We start from the raw sequence: 26,339 nt of genomic DNA, 5'->3' as shown, positions 1-26,339 counted from the left end.
TCACCGGCCGCTCCCTCGTGCATATGAAACTTCATTCTCCGGGTTTGCACTCGAGAGTATGGGACCAAATGGAGTTTTATCTGGAGATTGACCCCGTTACCTTGAATCTCATCATTCTGGTGTCTAGTTATGTTATTTTGCTCCTGGTTTTCCTGATCTCCTGCGTGCTCTATGACTGCAGGGGGAAGGATCCCAGCAAGGAATACGCTCCTGAGGTCCCTGCGGACACCCAGCCCCCGATCCGGCTGGTGGTGATGCAGCAGGGCTCCCCCGGCACCCGCTGGGCGAAGGGGCTCGTCTCTGCCTACGAAAACCCTGCCGACCTGCAGGGGAAAAGGACTACTGCTGTGTAAGGGGACCTGCCCCGCAGCGCCCGTCCCGCCGCTCCGCCTGCCTCGCTATGTTTACTCCCCGTCTGCAAAAGGACAACGCGCTCACAAGGTAAGTTGAGACGCCGCTTTATCTGATACGGTGCCATTGCCAGGGGGGTCATTTTATGTCGGGATGTGCTCTGCATCGATATGAGCTTGCAGTTCTCCCCGCCAGCCATAAAGAGACTAATTTCCATCAGCTGCTGCTGCTGTGCCTCGCAGCCCACTGGCAGTCGGAAGCGGTGACGCTGTTCATCCACTCAGGCACGGATGAGGGGCCTTGGTTCAATCTCGGGCTGTGCCTGGCACAGTTATTTTTGCAGGGACACAGTGCTGTTCAAGGCATCCCACCCGGACGGGCTGAGCTGTGCTGCAGCCTCGGCACATCTTCTTCGGCCAGCAGAGTGCAGATGACCTTGGTAGGTTGTTCCCGTCTTCCCAGGGGGAAAAGAAAACTAAGGATTTTAAAAGGATAGAGATAGTACCTTTCTGATGGGAGCCAGCTGCTGCTCCCATCAGAATTCATTACTTTCCGTGTCGTCTGTGAGCTTCCCTGAGAGCAGTGCCAAGCCTGTCTTGGCACTTATTTTCTGTAGGTAGAACGAGAGCTCTGCTCTTACAGGGCACTCTTCCCCCTTGCCTCACACAAATCCCCTGACAGGACACAATATGCTTCCTGGAAAAGCTGGGTATGAAGCCTCCTGCCCAAGAGAAAGCGTGAAATGGGGTAAATTTACCAGCAATGTGAAATATGTGAGTCATCGCTGCCATCCCTTCCACTGGAATAGGAATTTCTGACCCTCCATCCTGGCTTTCAGTGAGCACCTCCATGTGCCTGACCCTGCCTCTCCCCCTGAACCTTCCTTCAGCTGTATCATGTTCCATCTAAGCCACATGAAGGCTGTTACTGCATCTCCAGTACGTCTAATGCTATCTGCATCAGCTCCTGTTTATTCTTCCCACAATTTGGGAGCTATAAGCTCAAGGCCTTTTTGGTTAACAAGGTTCTTCATCTTGCTGGGTTTCTCCCTCTCAGTTCTTAATGGGATGTTTAAAAGCAGGTTGCTGTGTCCCTCTAGATAGTGCTAAAAATTCCTGTGTGTGGTGCTCTTTAACTGGTGGATTTTAACTGGTTACTGAGGGAAAATTAACACTGGACCCCAGACTGTTGCAGGTGTCTGTCCCTTGGGCTGTTTTACGTCATCTAAATGTGAAGTACCCACAGAGTCCTACAGAAGGCTTTAGTAAACACAGTGAGATTTATTACCTGTCTGTGTCAGGTGGATGACTCACTGGATTGCAGTGGTCCTAATGCCTTCAGGACAGGCATTTTAAATACTTCCAGAAATAAACTGCAGTGAATTTGAACCACAAGTGAACAAAGCTGTTGGCTGTATTGCATGCTTTGTGCTCCAGCTGGGTAGGATCTGTCAGCCTGTGCTGCATCCCAAGAAGTGCTGGTTTATGAATCAGCCTCAGAACATCCTGGCAGCAGCAAAGAAATCTAGAAGGTATCTTTTTATTTAACTGTATTGTAAGAAAAGGAGGTTCTTCTTTTGGTTTCGTAATTCTTGTGGGTGAACCCAGGTTTTGTTTTCAGTCTGTCCTTTGCACTCCTGTGAGTTATGGATATGCCTGGTTTTGGAAGGATGGCTCCTGAGAGCTGGGTGCTGGAGTTAAACCCTTGATGTGATGAAACTGGTAATAAATCTGAAGTTGGTGGCATGGTCCTCTTCCACGTATCACACTGAAATAATTATGTTGAGTGTTGTATTGGTTATTTAGCAATGAAAAAGTGCAATTAGCCAACTGCAAGTTGTCGCTGCTTTGGCAAACTTGGCAGTGACTGAGCTGCTCGTATGTCATGGCCACTGTCACCCTTGCAGGCCAGTGTTGTCTTTCCTTGGGCTTTCCCATCTGCCTTCTATTCAGCCTGTGAGCTCTTTAAAGCTTTTTGTGTGTTCTTGTACCATCTCACATGCTGTGAGCCTCCTCTGTGATAAGGGATCCCTGGCATTAGGGAACAGCAATAGTAATCTTTTCTAAGAAGACCTTGTGTGGGGGGGAGGGGGGACTAAAAAGAGCTGTTTTCTTTGATGGAGAGGTATCATAATGCCAGCAGAAAAGCTCTGTGGTTCTTTGATGGAGGTCATGCAAATAATGTAATGATTCCAAGACACGTGTGCCGTATCATTGCCACGTGTCTCATGCAGAGACAGACTTGCAAGGCTGGGTTAACAGATACTTTTAGACAGCTGAAATCCTCCTGCTAGTTTTCTCCAATGGCAAACCTTTTGTGCACACCCACCACAGACCCCTGGCTCCTTGAAACTCGGTGGGAAGTTCCTGATTTTGGAAGCTGGGCTGTGAGGCTGCCAGCTGCGCTCCCTGGGAGCAGGGAAGCAGTTTCCTGGAGCACAGTGTTCACTCATAAGGAAATCTATCAGTATGAGATAGAGTTGATGGACTCTGCTCTGAAATGTGGAGGCAAAAGCAGCAAATGACACTTTCCTCCTGATAGCAGGAGGGTAAATATTGGGTAAATCCCCTTCTGGAAAATGAGAAACTAAAGTGCATCAGGACCTTGCCTTCCCAATGGGGATAAAATGCCTTTCTTAGTTTTCTCTGTACTAGAACAATATTGGAGTATTAAAGCAGTGAGAGAGCCCTGGAGTATGTACCAAGAATTCCAAGTAATCAAGTCGCTGCCAGTGAAATTACTTCTTTGGGGAGGTCTCTGCTACCACGCTTTTTTAATGACTGTGGCAGGATTAATGCATGCAAATGGGCTTTCATCAGGCCAAGCTTGCCAGCAATCACCCTTGAAGCTGCATTCCCTCCAGTGCTTTCAGTCCTCTGCCATGTCCTTTGCACCACTGCGAGAAAATGGGGGGAAATATTCCCAGAGCAGTTTTGCTATTTTCCCTAAACTGTGCTATGTAAAATGTGCATTCCTTGCCAGAATTCACATGTTTTGAAAAGCATCCTGTGCAGCTCTTTGCACATACCCTGTGCCTGGCTCTTCCAGCACTGTTCAGTCAATCCTGGGTTTGGGCCTTGCTTAATCCTCCCCGTGCCTATCTGTGTGTGCTCTGCCCAGAGGATTAGGCAGCATTTAGGGCCAGGATATCCAGCACAGAAACACTGCTCTGGAGCAGGTGCTGTTTGCAAAGGAGCAAAATGTTGGTAAATTGTGTTAGCATTTATTCATATGAGTTGGAGAACACTGGATGGACAGGCAAGGATTTAGAAAATGTGCTCCATTTCCAGTTCTGCCCCTGGTTATTGGGGCTCCTGTTCCTGCTGCTCTTTGCTCCACGTGTCTGCTCTGCATTTATTTCCTCTTGCTCTTCTGCCCCCTGCTCTGAGATATCTCTCTTCTCAGTCATTTATGCAGTTCATAAGGGGGTTACTATAAAGCTTGGCGTGCAGGGGATGCACCTGAATTCCACTCTATGAACTAACCCTGGTAGGTTCAAAGGGAATGAAATAAAATATACTCCCACAAAAAATGCCCGGAGCAGGTGGAACAGAGGAGTTGATGAACAAGCCACATTAAATGTGGGCAAACCCTGGACACAGAGCCTTACAACACCTGCTTTGAGTGACCTGTGGACACCATGGCACTGATCTGCAGCTCTGTGATATGAGGGGAACTGAAGGGTGCTGGGAGGATTTATTGCTGTTCTGCAGGAAGCAGGAATTCGGTCTGCACTGGCTCGCTTTCAGCTGGCTTTAGTGCCCTTCTAAAGTCACATATTACTGCTTCTGTAAAGCCTTCATTAAAGGGTTTCACAGATTTCCCCAACATTAATTCAAGTCAAACCTGTCACTAAATTCCCTGAAAATACATCTTTCATGTGAGCCTGTTCTGCTGTAAACATACTGTCTGAGCCTTCAGATTTCTTTTTAAAATCCTTAATATACCACTGCATATGAGTAGAGGATTAGTCCAGACAGACTAACCCACATTCACAAGGGAGAATTCCTTCCCATGCTGTGATTGTTTTGATTTTGAAAAGGGATAAATCTTGTCTCACTTTGCACATTGTTTCATGGTACAAATGCTCATCCTCTGATAGTGTTGAGTTCAGAAGCACAGTAACATGCCCAGGTCAAACCCCTTGGCTGTAGGAAGAACTTTAGAATACTTTCTACTGCCTAGAACAGCATCACCTTTTGTTATCAGTGATTCAGCTTGTGTGATGTTGGTGCTCTGATGGGTATGCCAAGAGGTAGGAATTGATGTGGGGAGTTTAATTGGAAATATTGCTCTTCCAGCCATGAGCCAACAGAGCTCTGTGCTTAGGGGAGCCCTACAGCCCACTTGCCATCTTTTAGATGGATTCAAACCCAAGTATCCTGAGCTACTTGTGTCCTTTTTACAAGGCAAAGCATCAGCCTGGGTCTCCTGGCCCTGCCCCAGCCCAAATGACTCTGTGACTCTCCCAAACACTTGACTCCCTCTGTGGAATCTGTCCCATCAGGTGGGGTCTGGGGCTTGAAAGCAAATCCACGTGTCCTGCTGGTGTCCCTGAGGGGCTCCTGCAGCCTGACCTGGAATAGCTGCTCTCAGTAGTGGATGGAAAGGCAGCTGGAGGATGTGCACGTGGGGAAGGCGTGAGGGAGGGGGGGATGTGTGCTGGAGTCTGCTGGTGGCTGCTGCTGCCCAGGAGAGAAGCAGGAGGGCTCCTGGGGCAGCTCTCAGGGCTCTGAGATAGAGCTCTGGCTCTTCACGCTTGGGTGATGGAAAACTAAATTAGTTGTTTATAAATAAACTGCCCTGACATTCACAGCAGAAAGGTATCTGACTTATCAAGAGAAAATCATAGCAGAAATATAAAAAATGGGAAAAGCAGAACGGCTGCCAACTCTGGCTCCTGTTCTGCTCCTGGTTTAGTCTCCTCACTCCCTCCTCCTCACGTGTGCTGGTTTCCTTGGAGACGCTGCTCCTTAGTTTCCCTCTCTAATACTGACGCTGTTTGACATTAACATTTCAAAAAGGCATTTCCACCCTAACGTGACAAACTGGGAGCAGCTTTTGGAGGCAGATCCTTGTCATAAGGCATCCCAATCTAGCATCTGATGGTTCAGCCCAGGCTGTGGATGGGTCAGTCTCGTCCCAGATCTGCAGCAGATGCTCTGTGTGGGCAATGAAGCTGTGCCCTAGTTTCTCCATCTGTTAATGGCAGCAATAATTGCTACACAAGTGGAGTGTTGGGTTGATTTAATTAATATTTATGAAGGAACATGAGATCCTTTCATGGGTGGTGCTGTAGAGAAATTGTTAATTATGAATGATTATATATTTGTGTCTCTTCCTGAATGCATAGAAGACCTGGACATATTGTTTAAGCACCCACATTTCACACTCCTTCAGTACTGAAGCTGATTGGGTACATGGTATAGCTCTTCATTATCTAAAAATACACTGAATTTAATTGCTATTGACTTCAGATGAGCAAAGAATATAGGCTAAGCATCCAGCTCTATTTTTAGTAATTGTATCTCCTAAATCATCAATATCTTTTTGTAACTTCATTAGGCAATATTTTTCATGTTCTGTTTTTAGCTCGGCCGCTTCTTTTATGCAAAATAAATGTGCCAGTTCTAGGGCTAAACCTTCCAAGAAAGGGGAGAGGAGGCAAGGATTGGGCACATCCACCTTTGCCTTCTTCAAATGACAAAACCAGAGCCCCAGAGTACTGAGGGATTCATGGGAGTTGCCTCAGGTTTACTGCTGGAAACTGGGCATGCATGAAACCAATGTAATAAGCACAAAAGGTGTATTAAAAAAAATTCGTGAGTAGCAGCAGCTGATTTAATGTCTGCACGTGCCCTGTGTGTTAGGTATGACTACTGTGCCTCTTACCCTCTCCAATAACCAAAAATGGACTGAATAGTGCTTTTAACAGGTGATTTCTTTCCCATTCTGTGCATGTCCTTCATTTCTCAGGAGCATATTAAGCACAGACTTGGCATAAATCACACACACTTGTTTTCTCAAGAAGGAGAAACCCTCTTGTTTTCCTTCCAAGAGAAGAGCAGAGGGCAGCAGGCTTGGCTTGCTGGAGGACACACTTTTCACCTGTCCTGAGCCTGAAGGACACGTCCCTGAGCAGAGAGAAAGGTTCTGTCCAAATTTCAGCTGTACCCCACAGGGAGCAGTGCAGGGCTGCGCTTTGCTCTCTGCAGGGCTCAGGGTAACACCTCCTTGGAATCATTTCTCATCAGCCACCAGCAGCTCTGCAATTTCCAGCCCTCCAGGCAAAGCACACAGGTCACCACGGCAGAGAAAGGTGTGAACTCAGAGACACTGGAGGGGAAGAAAAGCATTTTACCGAGATGGGAATAGTATTTTATCACATTTCAAGGCATTGGTTTTAGACCAGGTTTGCAGTGGAACCAGGGTGGTTTGATAATGGGTGGGTGGTTTTATTACTAGCAAAACCTCTGCTTCTGACATGATTGCACCAGCAAAAAGTAATTCGACAATAAGCCTTATTTTCCTTGCTGAAACAATGTGTACTAACTTGGCAGATAATCTCGTTAATTAATTGAAGCTCTATTTACAGTTGATGGAGAGAGACAGCTTGTAGGGACACGCCATCAAGTCTTTTCTAGCGCAGACAAGGCTCTGTAAAGCTGCATTTTTATTTATATACATATGCTGAAATGAAAATCGGGGCATCGCTTGGAAAGCCAAGAGTTCTGTCCCTGGGGAACTGAATAGAAGGCAAATCTTTGGCATCAGGAGGCTCCGTGTTTGTTTTGGGAAGGAGAGCTGGCAGAGATCCCAACGCTAACTCTGAACATCTGAGGAAAAGGCTGGCTGGAAAGAATTATGTCGTGACGCAGACAGGGGAAAGCCAGGAAATTTGAAGCCAGGACAGAGACTCCAACGTTAACTCATTCTGGAAGGGAAAAAAATAATTGTGAAGTATTAACACCACGTCCTTGGGACATGCATTTACAAATCGTGGTGGTGTTTGAGCTCCTTGGGAGGATAGAGGTTTTCACCAGTCTGTGATGGCAGAGGATGGAGAACTGCTCGGTCACGGGGGAGTGTTAAGCCATGACTGGAGGAGAAGATATGGCTCATCACTGTCAAATCTGTGTGCTTTTGCAACTGTGTTGGCAGGGTTATTTGGCTTGGGAGGGGACATGCTGCTCCCTCGTTATTGCCTCAAGACAGCTGAAGGGACAAAGGACCCTTTTTCTTTCCCTCCAATCAATTCTGTCCTGCCAGCAGACCCCAGGGCTTCCCTCCTTTTGTGATTTTGTGTTCTCAGTGTTACAAAAGTCCATTTGCTTTTGGGGGCGACAGCGAAACTGCCATTAGGGCCATGTATTATGGGGCTGGTTAATGGGAAAGTGTTTTGCAGATGGACTGGCCTCTCCTCCCCTTTTGCAGACAGAAAACGCTTTGCCTGCTTCATCTGCTGAGGGTGAATGCGTGGGTTTATTTCTTTGCCTGTTTTCTCCTGGTGTGCAGTGAAAGACAGGATGCCCCAGCCTGGGGTAGAGCTCCCCAGAGGAGAAGGCAGTTTTGTTTGAGGCAAGAAGGAAAAGCAAGGTTCCAGCTCTGGCAGGGGAAGGCGGGTGAATGTTGCCTGTTAAAGCTTCCCCACAGGTGACCCAAGCCTGGCCCGTGGGGCAGAGCTTCAAAGCACGGTCACGCTGTAGGGCTGCCTTTTCCTGTTTTGTTTAACAGGTGCTTGAAAGGACATGGGTTGTGGCCATGGTTATTCTGTGCCCTGTCTGCTGGGAAGCGCTCAGGGTAACCTGGAGTCACAGATGTTGCAGAAGCCAGATCATTTCCATGTTTTTTTAGGGCAGAAGTCAAGGCATACTTAGATGAAAAGGATGAAGGCGAATGGCTTAAGCCCAGGCTGTGCTCTCATCACACAAGAGTGAGCACCTCCCTTTGTTTCTACTTGTAGCAAAGGCTTACCTGGGCTGGAGCAGGGCCAGCCTTTTTCTATTCCTTGTTCCCAGGCAGGTGTACAGCAGCACTCTCACCTGTCTTTACCCTTGGATCTATGGGTACTTCCCATCTTGTGTAGACAGAGGGAGTGAAAGCTGGATCTTAGCAGCCCCCTGCCCATCTTCAGAGGCCAGTTGCCACAGGATGAGCATGAGGACCTTGTGAATGACACCACGGCCTGTCCTGAGCAGGGCCAGGTGAGAAATGTGCTCTGAGCTGGAGCAGTGTGTTCAGTGCTGGGGGCATGGGCAGCTCCCTCTCACTGCACCCTGTTAGCACTAGGCTCAAGAGCATCCTCCCGGGCCAGCAGCATTTTGCTACTCTCATTTGATTTAAGTGCTACCCCAGATTAGCTCTGCTCCTACAGGCATCTGTCTTAAAAGATAAACCTCTGACGGGCAGATCTGTCGCCTCAAACTCGCAGAATAACCCGCCAGAAGGCAGCGAGGGCTCAGATAAGCTCTGAGTTCAAAGGGGCACTTTGGGCTTTGAACTTGCAGTGTGTCTGATCAGGACTTTAACCTGGGATGGGGACAGCAAGTGCCTGAGATGACCGGAGCAGGACAAGGCTTCGGAGAGAGAACTGGGTTTGTAGGTACAGCCCTGGCACAGCACAGGCTCCTGCATGTGGTGAAGGCAGAAAGTGCCTTCATGTTTTGCCATGGATTTAAAAAATTGAAACCATCATAGTGCATAACTCCCGATAAAAAGATAATGTGGAATAAGAAGCAACTATATCAGCTTCTTTGGTTGTTATACCCATATTAATGTATAATGCATACACACCTACACAGGCAGAGACATGTCTTTGTGCACATAATTACAGGCTGTTGCATAAAGATTGCAAATGCTTCCATTTTAACCCTGTATTACAGTATCTTAAATTCACAGAAGTCACCCCAGCTTGATTCTCATTCTTCACCTCACCTTGGATCACCCTGTCCTCTTCTCCAGAAGCTCAAGGGACAGGGCAGATGATTTGACAGTCAACTGCATAAAGCAACTACTGGCCCAAGCATCAGCATTATAAAAAGCATGTTCTGGGATACAGGTGCAGCACATCACGTGCACTTGGTGTCTCCCCACAAATCACTGGTCTTTCCATGCTGCACTTTTGGGATTTCCAGGGGCCAGATTCTGTTGCTCGAGACTCAGGCGTGACCCTGGCCCAGGTCTGTGCTCTGCTCTCCCTTTCCCTGCTGCAAGCAGGAGTTTACTCGAGGTAATTCAACAGGATTTCAGTGGAAATACCCAGGGGTGAAGTAAGTGCAAGTGCACTGCAGGAGAGGGGCACAAATTTGCATGGATACAACCACGATTACCATTTGGCTGACACACTTCAGAGCCCGTGTCTGGCCCTGGATGTGCTTCCCCGAGTTTTCTGCCATCCCTCCCTGTTCTCAGGTCTAGCCACTCTCTGACTGTTGGTTTTCACACCCTCTTTGTTTTTCTTCGTACAACAACATGACCACTAATTGCTCCAGTTAATTAACCGTTAAAAGACAGTGGCTTGGTCCTCAGATCCAAGCCATGGATTTGAGGAAAGCTTTCCTGGGAGACAAAGGCAGTTACAGGTGTGAATATCCTGAACCCACGGCATCAGAGCTGCATCCTGGACAGGCAGTACCTCACTTTCTTTCCCCTTCGAGGCCCTTTGAGCAGTGGTTTTTCTTAGTCGAAAATCAGGATGGCTGGTAGCGGACAGATGGCGTTTTTCAAGTGGAGATGGGATGAGTGAAATCAAAGATCTGTTTCAATCTGAACTGAAATAATATGTCTAATCAGACTGTCTTCCCCTGGCATCTGTCCATGGAAATACAAACCACAAAGTGGCAAGCAAGGGCTCTGGATTTAACACTCGAGTCCCTCCCTAGAGACTGAGTGTCCTGTCCAGCACAGATCTCACTGGGTTCCCAGGGCTGTCTGGCTTTGTTTGATGTTTGCTGCAATAGCAAAAATTACTTCTTTGTTTCTTTTTCATTTTAGTATCTGCCTAAAGCATCTCATTCTCTGAGTAAGTTTGCACCTTCTGGAGTCCTGATGCACCCCCACAGAACCTCCCATCCAGAGGGGATCAGTAATGCTGCTGATGCAGCAGCTCTGGCTGCTCCCTACCCAGTCAGGAGCAGCTGCTGGTAACCGGACCCTTGTTTTTGTCAGCCCAAGATCTCATTCCAGGTAGACCTGTACACAAGCTATAAATCATCAAGTCTTTTCTTCCACTAACTTTTGCATATAAGGTAATAGCAGTCCTACTTTCTTTTGACAGCGCAGTAATTTATCACTTGGCAGTGTTTTAATGAAAACCCTGCCGTTCTTCTCCCTGGAATTCGAGAATCAACATTGCAAAGAAGTCCTTCCTTGACCTTTCCCTGTTGGCCACTCTTGGAAATTAGAGTGTCTTCATTTTAATGAGCTCAGAGGATTGGGGAGTTGCAAGAAAAGGAAAATCGACTTCAAAAATACCTAACCTTCTCCTGCGAGTGTGTCAGGACATGTTTTTAGATATGGAGCTCTGAACCTGAACAGGCTTGTTCTCTCCTTATTTTGTGGCTTCAGGAGCTCAGCTCTTTCTTGGCTCCAGCCTGTGGTTTATGATGCAAGGCCGTGTTTACTTTGCATGAGCTTTGTTGCAAAATATAGCCCAGATCTTCAGCTGGTGTAAATCACCCCTATGCTCCCCTGTCCATCACTCTGTCCACAGAGATGTCTGTGATATGTGAACACCTTTGAAAGGCTCCCAGGAGCTCTGGCTAACCCTAACCATAACCATAACCCTAACCTCAACCCTAACCCTAACCTAACCCTAGCCCTAACCTAACCCTAGCCCTAACCCTAAACTCTAACCCCTAACCCTAACCCTAAGCCTAACCCTGGCTGTGGAAACATTCCCTCTCCATTTTACCAACCTGAGTGCCTGATTAGAAATCCAGTCTGCTCTCACGGCCCAGGGAGAGGGATGGGTACCTCCAGAGGGAATTCAGATCTGAGGTGGATTTACTTTCCTCTGAGATGACAAGGCACTTCATTTGGGTTCAGTTGAGGATAACACAGGTTTGGTCTCTATTGTACATTTGGGGTTTCTGGTCCTTGATGTGCTGTGAGCACAGGTGTGTGGAAAATCCACTGCAGCTCCGTGTTTCAGAACATGTTTTGTGTGTGAACTATACATTAGAATTTGTGTAGGTTTGGAACTTGTGTAAATAATAGTCTTCTGCGGTACTACACACGTGCTATCTTGCACACATATTTATTTAGTAGTAAGAGGGAAAGCTTGGAAGAGAACCATGTTTGCACAGGGCTGGAATGGCAGAGGTTTCCTTTTCATGCCAGTGTTCAGCACATAATGGAAGTTGATATAGAATGGAAAATCTCGAGGAAAGGTAATTTATTCTATCAGTATAATGGAAAATCTGTAGGAAAGGTAATTTCTTCTATCAATGTCAATGCCCATACAAATCCACTGTGGCTCTATATTTATATTTGCAGAGTTTATTTGCACAAATAGTGGTGAAGGGAACAAAAAAAAAAATAAACCATGGTGAACGTAAAATGAACCAGACTGGAATATGGGAGGAGTGTCAGCAAATCTGTCCTTGCTGCCATTTCAGTGAATTTATCCAACATTAGTGGATATTCCCTGAGTATTCCCAAACTGTGGGTGAATAGTTTGGCTAAAAGGACAGCCAAGGAGGAAAAGACAGTAATTATTGGTTGTGAAACCAAGGCAAGATCAGAAGCAGACATATATGAATGTGTCCCGTCCAGGGAGCTGGGTGGTATTTTTCTAAGTGGATTGGTCAGTGGAGACCAGCTTTGCCATTACAAAATGAGAAAAGCAGCTGTAGTTTTCACAGTCAGGTGGCTGAGCGTGGCCACCCCTGAGCAGGGAGATGGTGTCACGCTCACCTGGCTGTGGCACGGTACCAATCGACGTGCCTGGTCTCCCCAGGGATTTTACAGCCGTGGAGCCGAGGCACATTCATTATCCTGCAGTCAAAACAAACCCTTCTCCTGCGCTGAGGACAAAGCTGCTGCTCGGAGCTGGACTCGGGAGCTAGAATGACAGGGCTGTGTGAGGTCAGGGCTGAGGTGAGCTGGCAGAGCTGGCTGGGGCAGGCATGGAGTGGCTGCTGCATTCCCATGTGCTCACCTCAGGCTGCATCCCCTGCTATCATGTCCATTTTTGACAACAAAAGATGAGCAGCTTTGCCACCTCCTGTGTGTGAACGTTGACAGAAGGATGGGCACCATTCCAGTCACCTCTGAGCTGGGAACTCTCAAAAATCACCAGTGGGCACAGACATACCACAGCCCATGCTGTGACCAGCCTTTTCTCAGCAGCATGGTATGGGGAGGTCAGGGTGGGAAATCCTGTGGGGGCCCATCCCCACAGAGCTCCAAACTCAGTGCAAGATGACTGGGATGCAATCCCTCATCCCTCAGGGGCTGATCCATCCTTCACAGGTGCTGGGACTGAAATGGGGACGAGCAGAACTCAGGTCTTCATAATGCTCTTCTCCATCCTTTCCTCCATCAAACCCTCTTTGCAGAGAGTAAATTGTGACCAAAACAGCTACTCTTAATTGCTTGGATTGTGTTTTTACATTTCAGTATTAAAAACAGGACGTGGGATGTAAAGCTGTGCAGCCAAAGAGCTGGAATAAAGGTCCAGAGAGCAGACCTGGCTGCCACCATCTGCACTGGAGTCACAGCTCCCAAAACAGGCTGAGGATGTGCCCTCCAAGCCGAGCAGAATGGCTGGTTCATTCCTGCCAGGGCCATGTTTAGTGTAGGACTGCAAAGTTTAATGGAAAGCCAACCTTTTTGGCAGCTTCTTATTGCAAGGACAGGAGGGAGTTCGTGTGAACTGGATTTGTGAAGGCAGTTGTGCAAATATTTGTTCTCTGCTCCTTAGCAGCAGAGGGATGAGTACAAACAACATCTCCATTTAAGGTCCCACTCACTTGTTACAAAAGACTTGCTCCAGTTTTGGTCTTGTTCTGGACCTCCAGCTCGGTTTGCAGGTTGTGTAATGTGCAGCTGAACAGAGGCAGGAGTTGTGACAGTGATGCAGCCAGGATGGAAATCCTCCTGCACAGGGAAGAGCTTTGATCTGGGCAGTGGCTGTGAAAAGGGCATGTTTAGGATCCCCAGTCACCAGTACAGTTCCATCTACACCTCAGGTTATCACCTGCTCCCCACGGACAAGGGATCTAGCCAGGAACATCCGAGCAGGTGGTTCTTCACTCAGTGAGGCCTGGATGCTCCAGGCAGCTCTCTCCTGTGGGCGCTGTATCAGGAGATACTGTTCTTACTCTAGGGGGAAAAAAATTCTGAACATAAAAAAATTAACAGCAAAACTTCAGCAAGTGGATTCGGAGCACAGGTTAGATTAGGGCTGCTCTGTAAATGACCCAGGATCAGATCAGATTATGGAGACTGCAGTTTATAAGGCCTCTCCCTCCCAGCTGGAATTAAGCCCTAGGCCACACATTGAAAAATGAAATATTGAATAGCTGCTCCAAAAGTGGACATAGACTACCCGGTGTGTGATTTTTCCCACAGGAAAAATGTTGTTTGATTATGGCATTAAATACTGTCCAATATTAGACATATACAGAAAGGTTCCCTAATGTTAAGGCCTTTGATTTTGCAACTTCAGTACTAGTCTTTTATGCTGTAGGTAGAGAGATTTTGTGCTTAGAAGTGTTTATTTTTAAACCACCCCTGGTGAAGTGGAGAACAGGTCTCTGCTGTACCCATAGGGAAACTGTAAGAAAAATATCAGTTTGAACAAACTATCTTGGATGATTCCAAAACCAAAACGATTTAGCCTTAAATTTCCTTTAGTGATTTCATATAGGACTTTTATCATTACAGTAATTCAATATTAATATTTTTAAACTGAAGTGCAGGGAAATTTCTGGCAGTTGGTTTTGGTAGGTTCCCTATTAATGTCTACTTAACTGGAAACAGAAAGAGCCAAGCACACATTTAATTATGGAGATGTCTGCATGACAGCATAAAATCTCAAATGAAAAAGAAACTCTCTTTTAATATGAATAATCAGGAGACTTAAAAGTACCAGTCTTCTTTAAATAGCAATATATCGATGACTAAAAAGCAGCACTTATGTCTAGTGCACTAGACAGCATGGAGTTTAACAAGCATTTATTTTAACCTTCTATGCTGCAGGAATGCAAGCGGAGCATCCCTCAGTTTGTGTGGGATTAATGACACCATCCAAAGGTTGGGCCCCTGCACTCCAAAACTCGGGAACAAAAGGAGAGATGAGCTGCTCCAGAGTATCACCTCTCCTCTCCTGAGGGGCATCTTTCCTCAAAGGAGATGCCCTCCTTTTTGTCTTGAAGGTGGGCACTAAAGAACTTTTAAATGGTTAATGCTAGTGACAATTTACCCAATATAGCCCTGCTGCCAAAACATGGGAATTCGGATTTCCACTTGCCTTTATAAATTTCTGATCAAAAGTTTGTGATTTTTGACTGAAGCCTCCACGGAGGTTTCTCCGGTGCCAGGTTGTGGATAGCTCTGGGGTTCTTTTCTTCAGTTCAAGCAGACTGCTATTACCAGCCTCCAGTGAAGCTCTGAGGAGTTGGAAGCGGTTCAGAAACCACCGTTCCTATTTACATCAGATGCGAGGCTGCCCGAAATGAGCCGTGGGCAGTCGATAAGGGCAGCGCAGGGCACAGCTGCCAGCGGGGTCAGCCGAGGGCAGGGCAGATGCCACGGCGGTGCTTGGCTGTGACACAGGCGGGGTGAGCACCCCGTGTCACTCTCACACCGGGGCTGCACCTCGCCCTGTAATTTGTAAAACTGATCCTGCTAAAACCGAGCAGAAAGGGGCAGAGCGGCGTGACCTCAGCCGGGAGGAATGGTCGGAGAGCAGCGCAGGAATTCCTGGGCTCTGATCCGCTGCCAGCGCCGCGTCCCCGCCACAGGGGGAAGCTACTGAGGAAACAGATTTGGAAAGCGTGGCCCCTCTCCAAGGCTCCGGGTTCCGTTCCCAAAAATGTGGCCTTGCAATTTTTGCACACGAGCTACAGATAAGAAGGCTGTAATGTCCAGTGCTGCAGGACAAGGTTAAGTCCCTGTGAGGGTTCCTGCTCCCCTCTGGATAACCAGAAGCAGCTCAGAAGTGACGGGGAAGGAGCAGTTTCTGGAAAGCCACGCTCTGTATGCACAAACATCTCCATTTCAGCTCTTTCTCAGGGGCATTGCCTGTTTATTTATTGATTTTGTTCCACCTGCTTCTCCCTGCAAATATTGCTAGTGAGCCTCAAAACCCAGGAATCTGGAGGATGGGAATTTTCTGCCTGAAGTTCTAATCTTGAGAAACAGGTTGAGAGACTCATGTGCCCCTCTGGATTGTTGTTTGTCCACTCAGTGTGCAACTGGCTCCCAGAAACCTATTAGGGGCTTTTTTTTCCCCTTCAGGGCTTCCATCAATTATGTGACGGGTCAGAGTCTCATTTGTGTGAGCCCAGTCACACAGTTACATCACTGGAATTCTGTAGACTTTTATCCACCACAGCAGAAAGAGAAGCCAGGTCAGGGTCTGTCTGAAAACTTATCCCTTCCATCAAAGATAACACAATTTATTACTCTAAGTCAAGGACAGACAGAGAATTCAGTGGATGGTGGATGCAAGGCCTCACAAAGGTTGCCAATAGCAGTAACATTAGTTTTGCAATCACTCTGTTTAGAGCAGAGTAGGCAAATTTGCACTGGAATCAAACTTCTTGATGCCCTTCTCTCTCTTGCAAGTCCTCTGACCTCTCAGCAACTTGGCCTGACCACTAGTGATTAAATGTTACATCCCAAGAATTTCCTGTCAGCCATAAGGGATGTGGTGAAACAGAACTCCCTTTACTCTTTGTAACATACCCCAAACAAGAGAAAGAACATTTGAAGTTTTGTCCTTGAACACCAGAAGTTATTTCTGCAGAAACAGTGAAGAAAACCCAGTCTGTAAACATATCAGGGGAACTGCAAGTTAGATGATCACTTGGATCTTCCTATCCCTGAGAGTCCCTCCACTCCCTCTTCTCAAGGCTAACAAGCATTATTCAGATTGGGAAACATGGTAGGGACAGCGTGCCTGATGTTTGTTGGGCTTAAAGAACATGTTTATTTTGCTTCTGAATTATATTTGTAAATATTTATGAGCCAGAGGGAAAAAAATGGATTCATATTTTATTAAGTCCGTTTACAAAACCTAGAAGAGCTGAGACAATGCTGTGCATCACAGATGCTTTCTCCCTTTCCAAATGTATTTAAGGAACCTCTGAAAAATAAAACCAGCAGGCTGTCAGCAAGCTGCTTTGGGAGGAGGCTGGCAGGAAGGGCAAAGGGAGTTCACAGGCTGCTGGGCTCCTCACAGCCCCTGCCGGCCAGGCTGAGCTCCCACGCAGCCAGTGCTTCATGACCCTCACGGGGCACTCAGGCCCCTCTTCAGTGTTGCTGCCTTACATTCATCTTGATCTTCCTCTCCTGTATTTGTGGGGGTTTTTTCCAAACTATTGAGAAAAATACCACTTTAACCTATGACACAATCAAAAAAAGTAAGACAATTCAAGCAAACTTACCTTCAAAACCTCAAAATGAGACACTGCCCCATCAGAGTAAAATTTCAACTATTTAAGCACTGACAAGAAACCCATTTGTTTTCTTTTGCTAAATATGTTTAAAATCTCTAAGCAGTTCCAAATGGGAATGTAGAAATCATTTCCTCTCAGATGACAAATGACAGGCTAAATTCCACCCACTCTGTTCACTTTGGCCTGACCTGGAGCTGATAGGAAACAATGAGCGTCTTTCCGTTAACTTAAATGGATTTTGTGTCAGCCCCATTAAGTAACAGCTTATTTCCCTTCATTGATTGTGATGTCAAAGATGAGGTATTAAGAGTGATTATGGATGGCAGACACGTTCACAGAGAAAAAAACTCCAATGGTGGGAAGAAGAAAGGAAGGGAAAGGTTTGTGCATGTCAATATTATAAACACTGATTAAAGGTGGTCCACTGTGGAAAGGGATTTAAACATGGAACTGCTTCATTCTGGCTTTGGTATAAGTGTGAACATTTTTCATTTACCTTTGAAAAGGCAAAATTTTGGGGGTACATGAAATATTGGGGCCAAGGTGAAATAATTCAGTTCTGCACAGGTAACAGGTTGCTAAAAAGATCTTCAAAAGCCTCCACTTCTGGACGCCCAAATCCAGCATCTGTGAGAGGGCAATAATGGTCTTTTTTTTCCCCCAAGACTGAGGTGCAGCTGGTGATGGTTTTCTTTGCAGGCCACAGTGATGAGACCCCATCAATGCAACTGGAGGATGGGGTGGAAGACTTGGTCCCTTAGGATCTACTCAGACTGAGTATCTACTGTTATAGTACAATCAGAGTAATTCTTTATTCTCTGTTGTAGACTTCCTAAAGGCATCTACAACACAGAGTCTCATGACTCTTATCCTTTGGGTTTAAGAGTCTAAACTGTGATTTTTAAGGTGCTTTTCATGGAATGGTCCAAACTGAACCTGAAGGCAATGACAGCTGCTTAGTTCCTGAGTCAGGTTGTCCTGATTTGGCCTTTTGTATAAAATTCTCTTTATGAGTGAATTTTACCTTTACATTGCCCTTTAATAACCCCCTCCTTGCCTGTTAGCCAAAATTACATACTGATTCCTGCTGGAGAAACTGATTCATGTTCCAAGGGCTATGGGCCACCATCTTTTTATGGTGCAATTACTAAAAGCCAAACTCCCCTGACACTTTATATTTCTAAAGAAGCCTTGAAATCTGGCACCTTTATGACTAAAGCTTCCCAAAGGAAAAGCTACATAATCAATATCTGAAAGCAAGATACTTCTGTATTTTTTGAAGTAAAAGTTCTCTTCAGTCATCAACAGACTTGATTCATCTGATGACTCAGAGTTTGTGCAGCTGGTCCAAGGCCATTTCAGAGATTGAAAAGTGCTGCTTTTCTCTCCCTCTCTAAAGACATGATCTTTTCTCAGTTACAATGAAGCACCTCCTGCCCTTGTGTCAGCTTCTTCATCTAAGGAGAAGGTTATACTCAGAACATGCAACCAGGAGGAATTTGATTGAAAAGATGGATTAATATCAAATTTGATCTTCTTTGGGTTTCCTAATATGCATTTTGAAATCTATGTCCTTTTGTTTATTACTGGAAATGCAATATATGGCAGACCAACTGTTTGATTCGGAGACCAATTGACTACAACATAATGTTTCTCCATTATTTTCCTGCAATTAAACTTCATTAGTCACATAAATAGTCATAGTATAATTTCATGTCTGTCTCTTGTTTAGGAGCTTAAAGTTCATTGATTTGAAGTCCCTAAATCAGATACATTCTCTCTACATTTTGCTTTAAGTTTTCTAAAAAATCAGAGCTTACATTTTCTGCACACATTTAGATTCTATTTTATTATGAAATTCCGGCCTCACACCAAATTTTAAAATTCAGCCATTGCTCTCAAAGCAGTTCAATGGCTCGGTTCACAGGTAATTTAAATAGTCAATTTTAAAACATAAAGTTTTCCCATTAATTACTGTCATACTAACAATTCCTATTGACTTGAAGTACTTTGGTGTTATTCCCCAAGGTAAGTGTTTATTATCCCCACAAAATCTTGTGGCTTTGTGGCCATGAAAAATACACTTTCCTCAGAAATACTGACAAAAGAGAAACCTTCAGCAGAATCTGACATTTCATTATCTAGCCTAATGTAATCTAATACAAGGCCCATTCCTCTAAACCCCCTTGTTTTACTTGCAGGAAGTCTTTCTATTATATTAGTAGCAATGCTATAATCCCATTTCAGGTTTAATGTTGGCACAAGAACTGGGACAGCAGGTAAATATTTATGTTTCAACATTTCGACTGCAAGTGGCTGTCTATGCCAAGGAGCCAGCCCTTCTTAGATACCTGTGTCACCCTGGAAAAGTTGTCCAGGCCAGAACTAATTCCATTAGTGTTTGGAAAGCTATTTATAAGCCTGCCTTCAGCGGGATGACCTTATTAATTAGACTGGGAGAAGGCTGAGGGAGGGAGAGGCACTCGTTTCACAAGACCATTGACATGCATTTCAGTAAGCGATGCTTTTCCTTCACACTCTGCTCAAAATGACTGTCAAATCAAGCAGAAATCTGGGTCAGTCTGCAGCAAGAAAAAAGCCAACAGGTTCCTTATCCTGCTTCGGACTCAGAGTGTAACTTTTCACAGGGTAGTTCTGCTGCCACATCTCTTCAGATGTGCTAACAAAGTCCAAACCCTTTGTTCTCTAATTCCAAGGAAGGGAAAGAGCTTTACCACTAAAGCTTCTAAACCAAACCTTAACTGACCCATCACCTTCCTCCTTTATCATGCACACCCCTAAGACAGGAAGGCTGGATCCTCTTACTCTGTTTGTTATGGAGTCAAAAGCAAGCAGAAGGATATTTCTCTCCACCCTCATTTACCAGAAATGCTTGATTTACTCCCCGGTGTAGAGTGGGAGTGGAGAGGAGTTTCACCTGTCAGACTCGTTTCCTTTGCCTCATTAAGGCTCTGTGCTGCTCAGTCCCCGCATTAAATTGGCCAAGAGCTCCCTGTGTGCTGTCCTGCTGCCTCCAGAGCTAGCCTGTCACCACTGGCAACTCCAAAAAGTAAGTACCTGGGAATGTTAGCAATGTCTTGTCACGAACACATCCGTTTTGGCAGCTGGGGAGCTCCTTCTCTGTTATCTGTTTAACAAATCAGAAGACTTGTTATTGTGCAGGCTTGTAATAAGAACTCGTCTGTGCCAAAGGGCCAGAAGAAACTCAGCTTTTGTGTGAGATGTTTACATTTATTAAGATAACCTCCTGAGAGGATTTCATTCACCGCTTGACATCTCATGGGGCAATTAAAGTTTCATCTTGGGTGGGGAAGAGGAAGCTTTTGGCAAGTCCTTGATATTCGTTTGATGGATTTCTGCAACCCAAGACAATTTTGCAATGCAGTGAAAACTCCAGACCCCACTTCTGTGTCTCTCTTTGCATAACCCTCTAAAGGCATTTGATGTCTGACTCGGAAATTATGTCTATGTGTGACAATTTAATGCTCATAGATAGTCCAGGAGTACGAATTTCTCCCTCCTTAGGCAAGCAAACAGTGCTTGTGAAGGGCCAGCAGGAGATTCCACACGGGCAAAATTTGACCTAGAAATAATAAGGGCAAACCACACAGCTCATGTGCTCCTGACTGTCAAGAATTGCAATTAGTAATGGATTTGCTATGTGAACACCTCTTATTAGGTGCCAAATGGGAGTTGGTTGGGTATCAAACTGAGATTGCCTGGTTCATTTTGGGCAACCCATTTTACAAATACCTCACAGCCTTGATCAGAACTAAATTCTCTTTCCCAGTGAAAAAAATAACAGGTTAAATGTCCTATTAATGAGCCCTTGGCTGTTCATTTTCAATACATTGCTCCTTCCAAGCACACTACCTGATTGTGCTCCACAGCAGGGACAGATTCAAGTAAGAAAAGTTCTTCCATATTCTTGTAGCTCTGACTCATCTATTAAAATTCTAGCTGAGTGCACCAGGACATATTTCTAGTCTTATGAACATTTTTAATCAAATGGACTTTGGGTATTAGAAGGCTCTTTTCTTTTATACTTTGTGAGTAATCAAACTAATAAGGTTTTTGCTTCTTTAATTTTGTATGCCTAATGCCAATTTTTAGGAATTAGATTTAATGGTTCTGTGGTCCATAATAAGGGGTTTATTTTGTTGTGATTTTTTTTTTTTAAGGCATTCTGATTCAATAGATCATCAAAAGCAATTACAGAGATGAGTCCAACAAGAGTCACAGGTACTAAAAATATGTTTTTGGACAGGACTGCTCTAACAGTATGTGTGCTGAGCAGTTCAGTGCTCTCCCTAAGAGACACAGAAATCCAGTTCAAAATCTTCCAGTTTCATCACCACTGTCAAGATGGTTGGGGGTCTTCTTAACCTGGTTCCACACAGTCAGGTTTCATGATATGAGTGTTCTTATTTTCATTCAAAGTAAAAAAAGTTTGAAGCAGTGATTTTTTAAAATTTTTCTTAACTTGAATAGTATCTTTAATCTGTACATCTTTGATGGAACAGGAAGTTACATCAGTTTGAGATCTGTGATCGCAGAACAAAGGTGGAAAAACAGGCTTTGAAAACTGTGAGGAGAAAAACTCTGTGATGCGTTTGCTGGTAGCGTCTAGATCAAATGTCCAAGACAGCATGGAAGGAAATGAAAATGGGAATAGCTTGGGAAGAGACAGAAGAAAGAGTCAAAGAGGAGCAGGGGGAATGAGAGAAGATGGAGACAAGATCCAATGACTCCGTGTGCCCCTTTGAAGGTGTCGGCACATTCATTTTACAGGAGTCAGTCCAGGTTTTTATCAGAACCTCAAAGCAGCAGCTTTCTAGTCATGGTGTCCACAGTGTCACAAGCTCCTGAATGTTTTTACAGCCTGAAAGTTCTACCCCAAAATAAAGCCAGGATATTGGGATACTGCTGATGCTTCAGCTGTTCAGATGTAGCTGCGTGTGCAGGTCTGGGCTTTTCAGTGGCGTCCTCAAACTTGGCTCCTTTCGGATTCACAGATAACATAAGCAATGTGAAACCTTATTACCTGTGACACTGTTAAATCAGATGACAGATTGTACCAACTTATTAACAGTGATACCTCAGAGATTAATAGATGTATTTCTCAGGGAACCAGCTCAGTTCTGCATTTCAAGAGCTCTCCTTTCCAGCAACAAGCTCTACCTTCCCCCTTGAGCAAAGCTGAGCAAGTGCCTGCCTTCTGGCCCAGCCCCATCTGTCCTTGCAGCAAGCCCCTGTTGGAGACAATCAAAATCTGCAATTTCTACCAGAAGAGCTTATTCCATCCTAGAACTACAGAAACTGAGGGGCAGTTCTTGCCATGGCAGTTTACTAAACTGTTACCACCGAATCCTTTGTTCACTTCTGGCACAGAGGAAGAGTTGGTAAATGGGACTGAGGGCCATGAAGGCCATGAAAAGTCAGATTTAGCCAGACGTCCAGTCAAGTCACGTTGCTCACTCTTCCTCTGCTGCTGGAGGTGGTTACCTGGCAGAGGTGACATGCTTGGCTGGGGAGATGACTTAAAACTATGGCAGCAACTGCCAGCAGATCCCATCTGTCTCAGTCCTGCTATAAAAGATGTTGACGCTGGATATGGTTTATTTGTCTAAACGGTAGAACGGTTTGCTTCAGTATTCCTCTACTAATTGCTTTTGTTGAGGGCTGAAATCATTCCAAATTCCCCTGTAAAAAAGATCTTAGATTCGACAACAGGAGCATGAATACAACATAATATTCTCCTACTTCATGCCCTGATTTGTACTGTACGAGGCAACACCACATTCATCTTATGGAAACATGCTTGACACGGACCCTTCACTTAGTGGAATAACCCTTGCCTGGAAGTTTGGTTGGAGTAGATAAGATTACAGCGTACAGGCAGGGGAAGACAGCTGGTCAGGTTAGCACAGGCAGTCTCAACACTGTAACCTCGATTCGGTTGATGTGACAGCAAAGCAAGGAGTGTTTTGCTGGGCATCTCCACACCGGGACGGACCCCACGGGCAAGGGGGCGAGGACACCCGGCTCGGCCGGTGCTGTGTCCCTTGTGGAAGGGCTCCTTCAGCCGCCAGGTTTTGAGAACGAGACGCGCTCGTGTTGGGTGAACGAGCCGAGACAATGCAATTCCGCCGCCATCCCCCGGTGCCGTTCCACCCCCCCCGTGAGGCTGCGGGACGAGCTAAACCGGGAGCCCTCAGCGCCCACACGGCGGCCGTGGTTGCCCGGCACCCTCAGCCAGGCCGCGGCTCCCGGCGCTCCCCCCGGCCCCATCCCCGCTCCGGCGGTGCCGGGGGGGGGCGGTCCCGCCCGCCATGGTCGGGGCGGGCCGTGGCGCGGTGGGCGGGCCGGGACCGGGGCCGGGGCGGGGGCGGCGCGGGCTGAGGGAGCCCTGGGGCCGGTTAAAGCGGCCGCCGCCCGCCCGGCTCCACGCTCAGCCCGCCCGGCGCCCGCCGTCCTGCGCGCCGCGGCCGCTCGCTCGCCAATGCGGGCCCGGAGCCCGGCCCGAGCCGCCCCCGGAGCCGCCCGCAGCCCCCCGGCCCGACCCCCCGACCCGGACCCATGCGGCGGCTCCGGGAGCGGTTCCGGAGGTGAGCTCGTCCCGCCGTCCTCCGGCGGGGATCCCCCCCCTTCCTCGCCGTGCTCTCCGCGAGGGATGGGTGGGGGAACCGAGATTGCCGCGGCATCGCTGGTGCCGGGCGGGAAGGGCAGGGCCGTACCGAGCGGTGCGAGGGGATGAGTGGGTGTGTGTGTGGGGAAGGTCTGCGTGGGGTTTGTTTCTTTATTTGTTTGTTTGCTGCCCCCCGTTTAGCGGGTGAAGGGTCGCGCATCCGGCCGTGGGGCGGATCGCGCGGGGCCCGACCTGTGGCTCCCGGGCCGGGCTGGGTCCGGCACCCGCAGAGCGCTGGAGATCCTCGTCCAGCCGCCTCTCAGGGCGGACTGGTTGTGGAATCATAGAATCCAGCATGGTTTGGATCGGAAAGACCTTAAAGCTCAGCCTTAAAGCTCATCTCGTTCCGCCTTCCACCCCTCTGCCGTGGGCAGGGACACCTTCCACTAGCCTGGGTTTCTCCAAGCCCTGTCCAGCCTGGCCTTGGACGCTTCCAGGGATGGGGCATCCACATCTGCTCTGGGCAACCTGTGCCAGGGCCTCCCCACCCTCACAGGGAAGATTTTCCCAATCTAAATCTACGCTCTTTCAGCTTAAAAACCAACCCTTTTTCAGCTTAAAAAGATGCTGCTCGTGTTCGGGTGGCGGGAAGGGGGGGCGGGGTGTTGGTTGGGTAACTGCGGTCACGGTTTCTAGATAAAGATATACATCCGTGGGCTTTAGGTTCCTCCTTGCTCGAAGTTGGGATGCAAGGCTGGTAACTATTGACGGACAATCCATCTCTGGGGCAAGGGCAGTTTCTGTGGTGCTTTTCCTCAGCAGGTACCCACCATAGGGCTGCCCTGCTCTCCTTTCACCAACTTGCTCGAGAAACTAAGTACTGAAAGGGAAATAAAATTGAAAGAGAACGGAGAGAGAAAAATGCAAATGCAGTGGTTTTTCTGTGCAAGCCCACACCTCGGGTGTTCAGTCGGCTGGTGCCTTGCCCCTGAGCTCAGATGTGCTGCAGCACCCGGGGGTGACTTTTTGCTGCCCACTCTTCACTTGAAATGTTGCCTTTCGAACTTGCCGGAAGGTTGAGGACCTTTGGGGTGGTCAGTGGGATGCACAGGCACTTTTTTCCGTGACCTAATCTATGCATGGTACCAGAGTTGTTTATGGATTCTCTGAGTATTGCAGATTTCCTTTCATCTTTAGTATCGTGCTGTAAGTACATGAACCTTTACACAGTGTGTGATTTCACTGATATTTCCAAATAAGGGAACAGCTTCTGTACTGATCTGAATTATTTCTGTGCCTCAGATGTTCAGTGATAGTAAAGATTATGTGAACAGTTACAAACCACAACTAGATACTGTCAAATCCAGGAAGGAAGGTGCCTAGTGAAGGGGAATATGGCTCTATTTTTAACTGAATGAAGTTGTGAAGAGGAAATATTGGCCAATTTGGCAAGCTTTTTACGAACCTTTTAGATTTGCTTCAAAATCTTACCTAAATGTTCATCATGAAAATGTAGTGCTGATCTGTTTTGACCTGCTGGGGATTTTTTTTTTTGTCTTTCCTCTTGAAGACAAAGAGCCTAGATAACATACTAGATACATTAGCATATATTTAGATAGTGAAGCAATTTCGAACCCCATTTAATGTGTGCTTAATGCTGGTGTTGTGGAGTTACGCCCACCTGGTTGCAGTTTCTCATATGCTGTTATTTGTGGTTTATTGGGTCTAAATGGCTTCTGCTGCTGGAAAGCACAAAGAAAGAAAGACACAGAAAGGGGTAATGTGCTTTTATGTTGGTAAAAGGAAGTATGAGGTCTTTTGAGCTGAATAAAGGAAATATACTTCCTGAAAAGACTAAAAAAAAAAATTCCAGATCTTCAAGGCCATTATCAGTGCTTGCTGTTTTTACTGACATTTTGCTTCATGCTTAAAAGAATAATTCATTCAGCAGATGGGAATCATGAATAAGGCGAGATTTGATTTCCCTTCTGCAGTCTGGGGTCTAAGCTTGCTGTGCTGCCAGACAAATGCCTTACAGAGACGTGCAGGAGATTTGGGATTTTGTAGTTTATTTTTCTAAGCTGGATTTGCATGCGAAGACAAAGCGTTAAGAACCCTCAGATTTCCCGCCTGCTTTGTCTCCCAAATACTATCCTCCCTTAATTCTGGAATCGCTGTGAAACAGGCAGCATCTGCTCCTTGGGAATGAATAGGAGCTGGAGATCGGGGTCTCTCACAAAGGATCGATCAGTCCCTGTGTTTAACATTTAAAATATTCCAAGTATTTCAAGATCAGAGCTCAAGTAGTGTAAAGGGAGGGGGGTATGAGTTTCTTCCCTCTTGTTTTAAATTGTCTTATGTCTTTCTCAATACCCCTTTTCCGCTTCTGTTGGGAGTGTGCTCATCAAAGAAGGTTGTTTGCCTGCTGTGGAATTCTGGAGCTTGGACTTCCTTGGCCTCGAGCAGATGTTGAGCATTGAGAATGCATTTAAATTGTGAAAAGGAACTCACAGCTCAGCTCAGTGTGAAAGCATCCCGCTCTCCTGTCTGGCTGCAAGCAGTTCTTAGTCTCTTAATTTCAGTAATTTCATATTCTGGTATTGAAGGCATTAATATTTTATCGTGGAGATCTTGGATTGTCAGTATCTGAAATGGAGAAGTATTTGTGTTTTCTTGTGAGATGTGCTGCATATCCCCTGATTAAATGAGTC

At 46.4% G+C, this 26,339-nt stretch overlaps 1 protein-coding gene across 3 annotated transcripts in view; it reads left to right on the top strand.

Moving 5' to 3' along the window:
- The first annotated feature begins 385 nt into the window (after positions 1-385).
- MMD (monocyte to macrophage differentiation associated) overlaps positions 386-26,339 on the top strand; it is a 40,184-nt gene continuing 14,230 nt past the window's right edge. Inside the window, exon 1 of one of the 3 annotated variants that reach the window (XM_027882382.1) lies at positions 386-441. In XM_027882382.1, the coding sequence (XP_027738183.1) occupies positions 401-441 (41 nt within the window). In that variant the 5' untranslated portion in view covers positions 386-400. Of the gene's footprint in view, positions 442-23,491; positions 23,609-24,748; positions 24,835-26,339 lie in introns of those variants that run through there. The other 2 variants (XM_027882383.1, XM_027882381.1) reach the window with 2 other exon arrangements.

Source organism: Empidonax traillii, unplaced genomic scaffold (assembly GCF_003031625.1).
Source record: "Empidonax traillii isolate 1590-97213 ecotype Southwest subspecies unplaced genomic scaffold, ASM303162v1 scaffold105:size1093405, whole genome shotgun sequence".
Taxonomy (NCBI): domain Eukaryota; kingdom Metazoa; phylum Chordata; class Aves; order Passeriformes; family Tyrannidae; genus Empidonax; species Empidonax traillii.
This window is presented reverse-complemented; position numbering and strand designations above follow the sequence as displayed.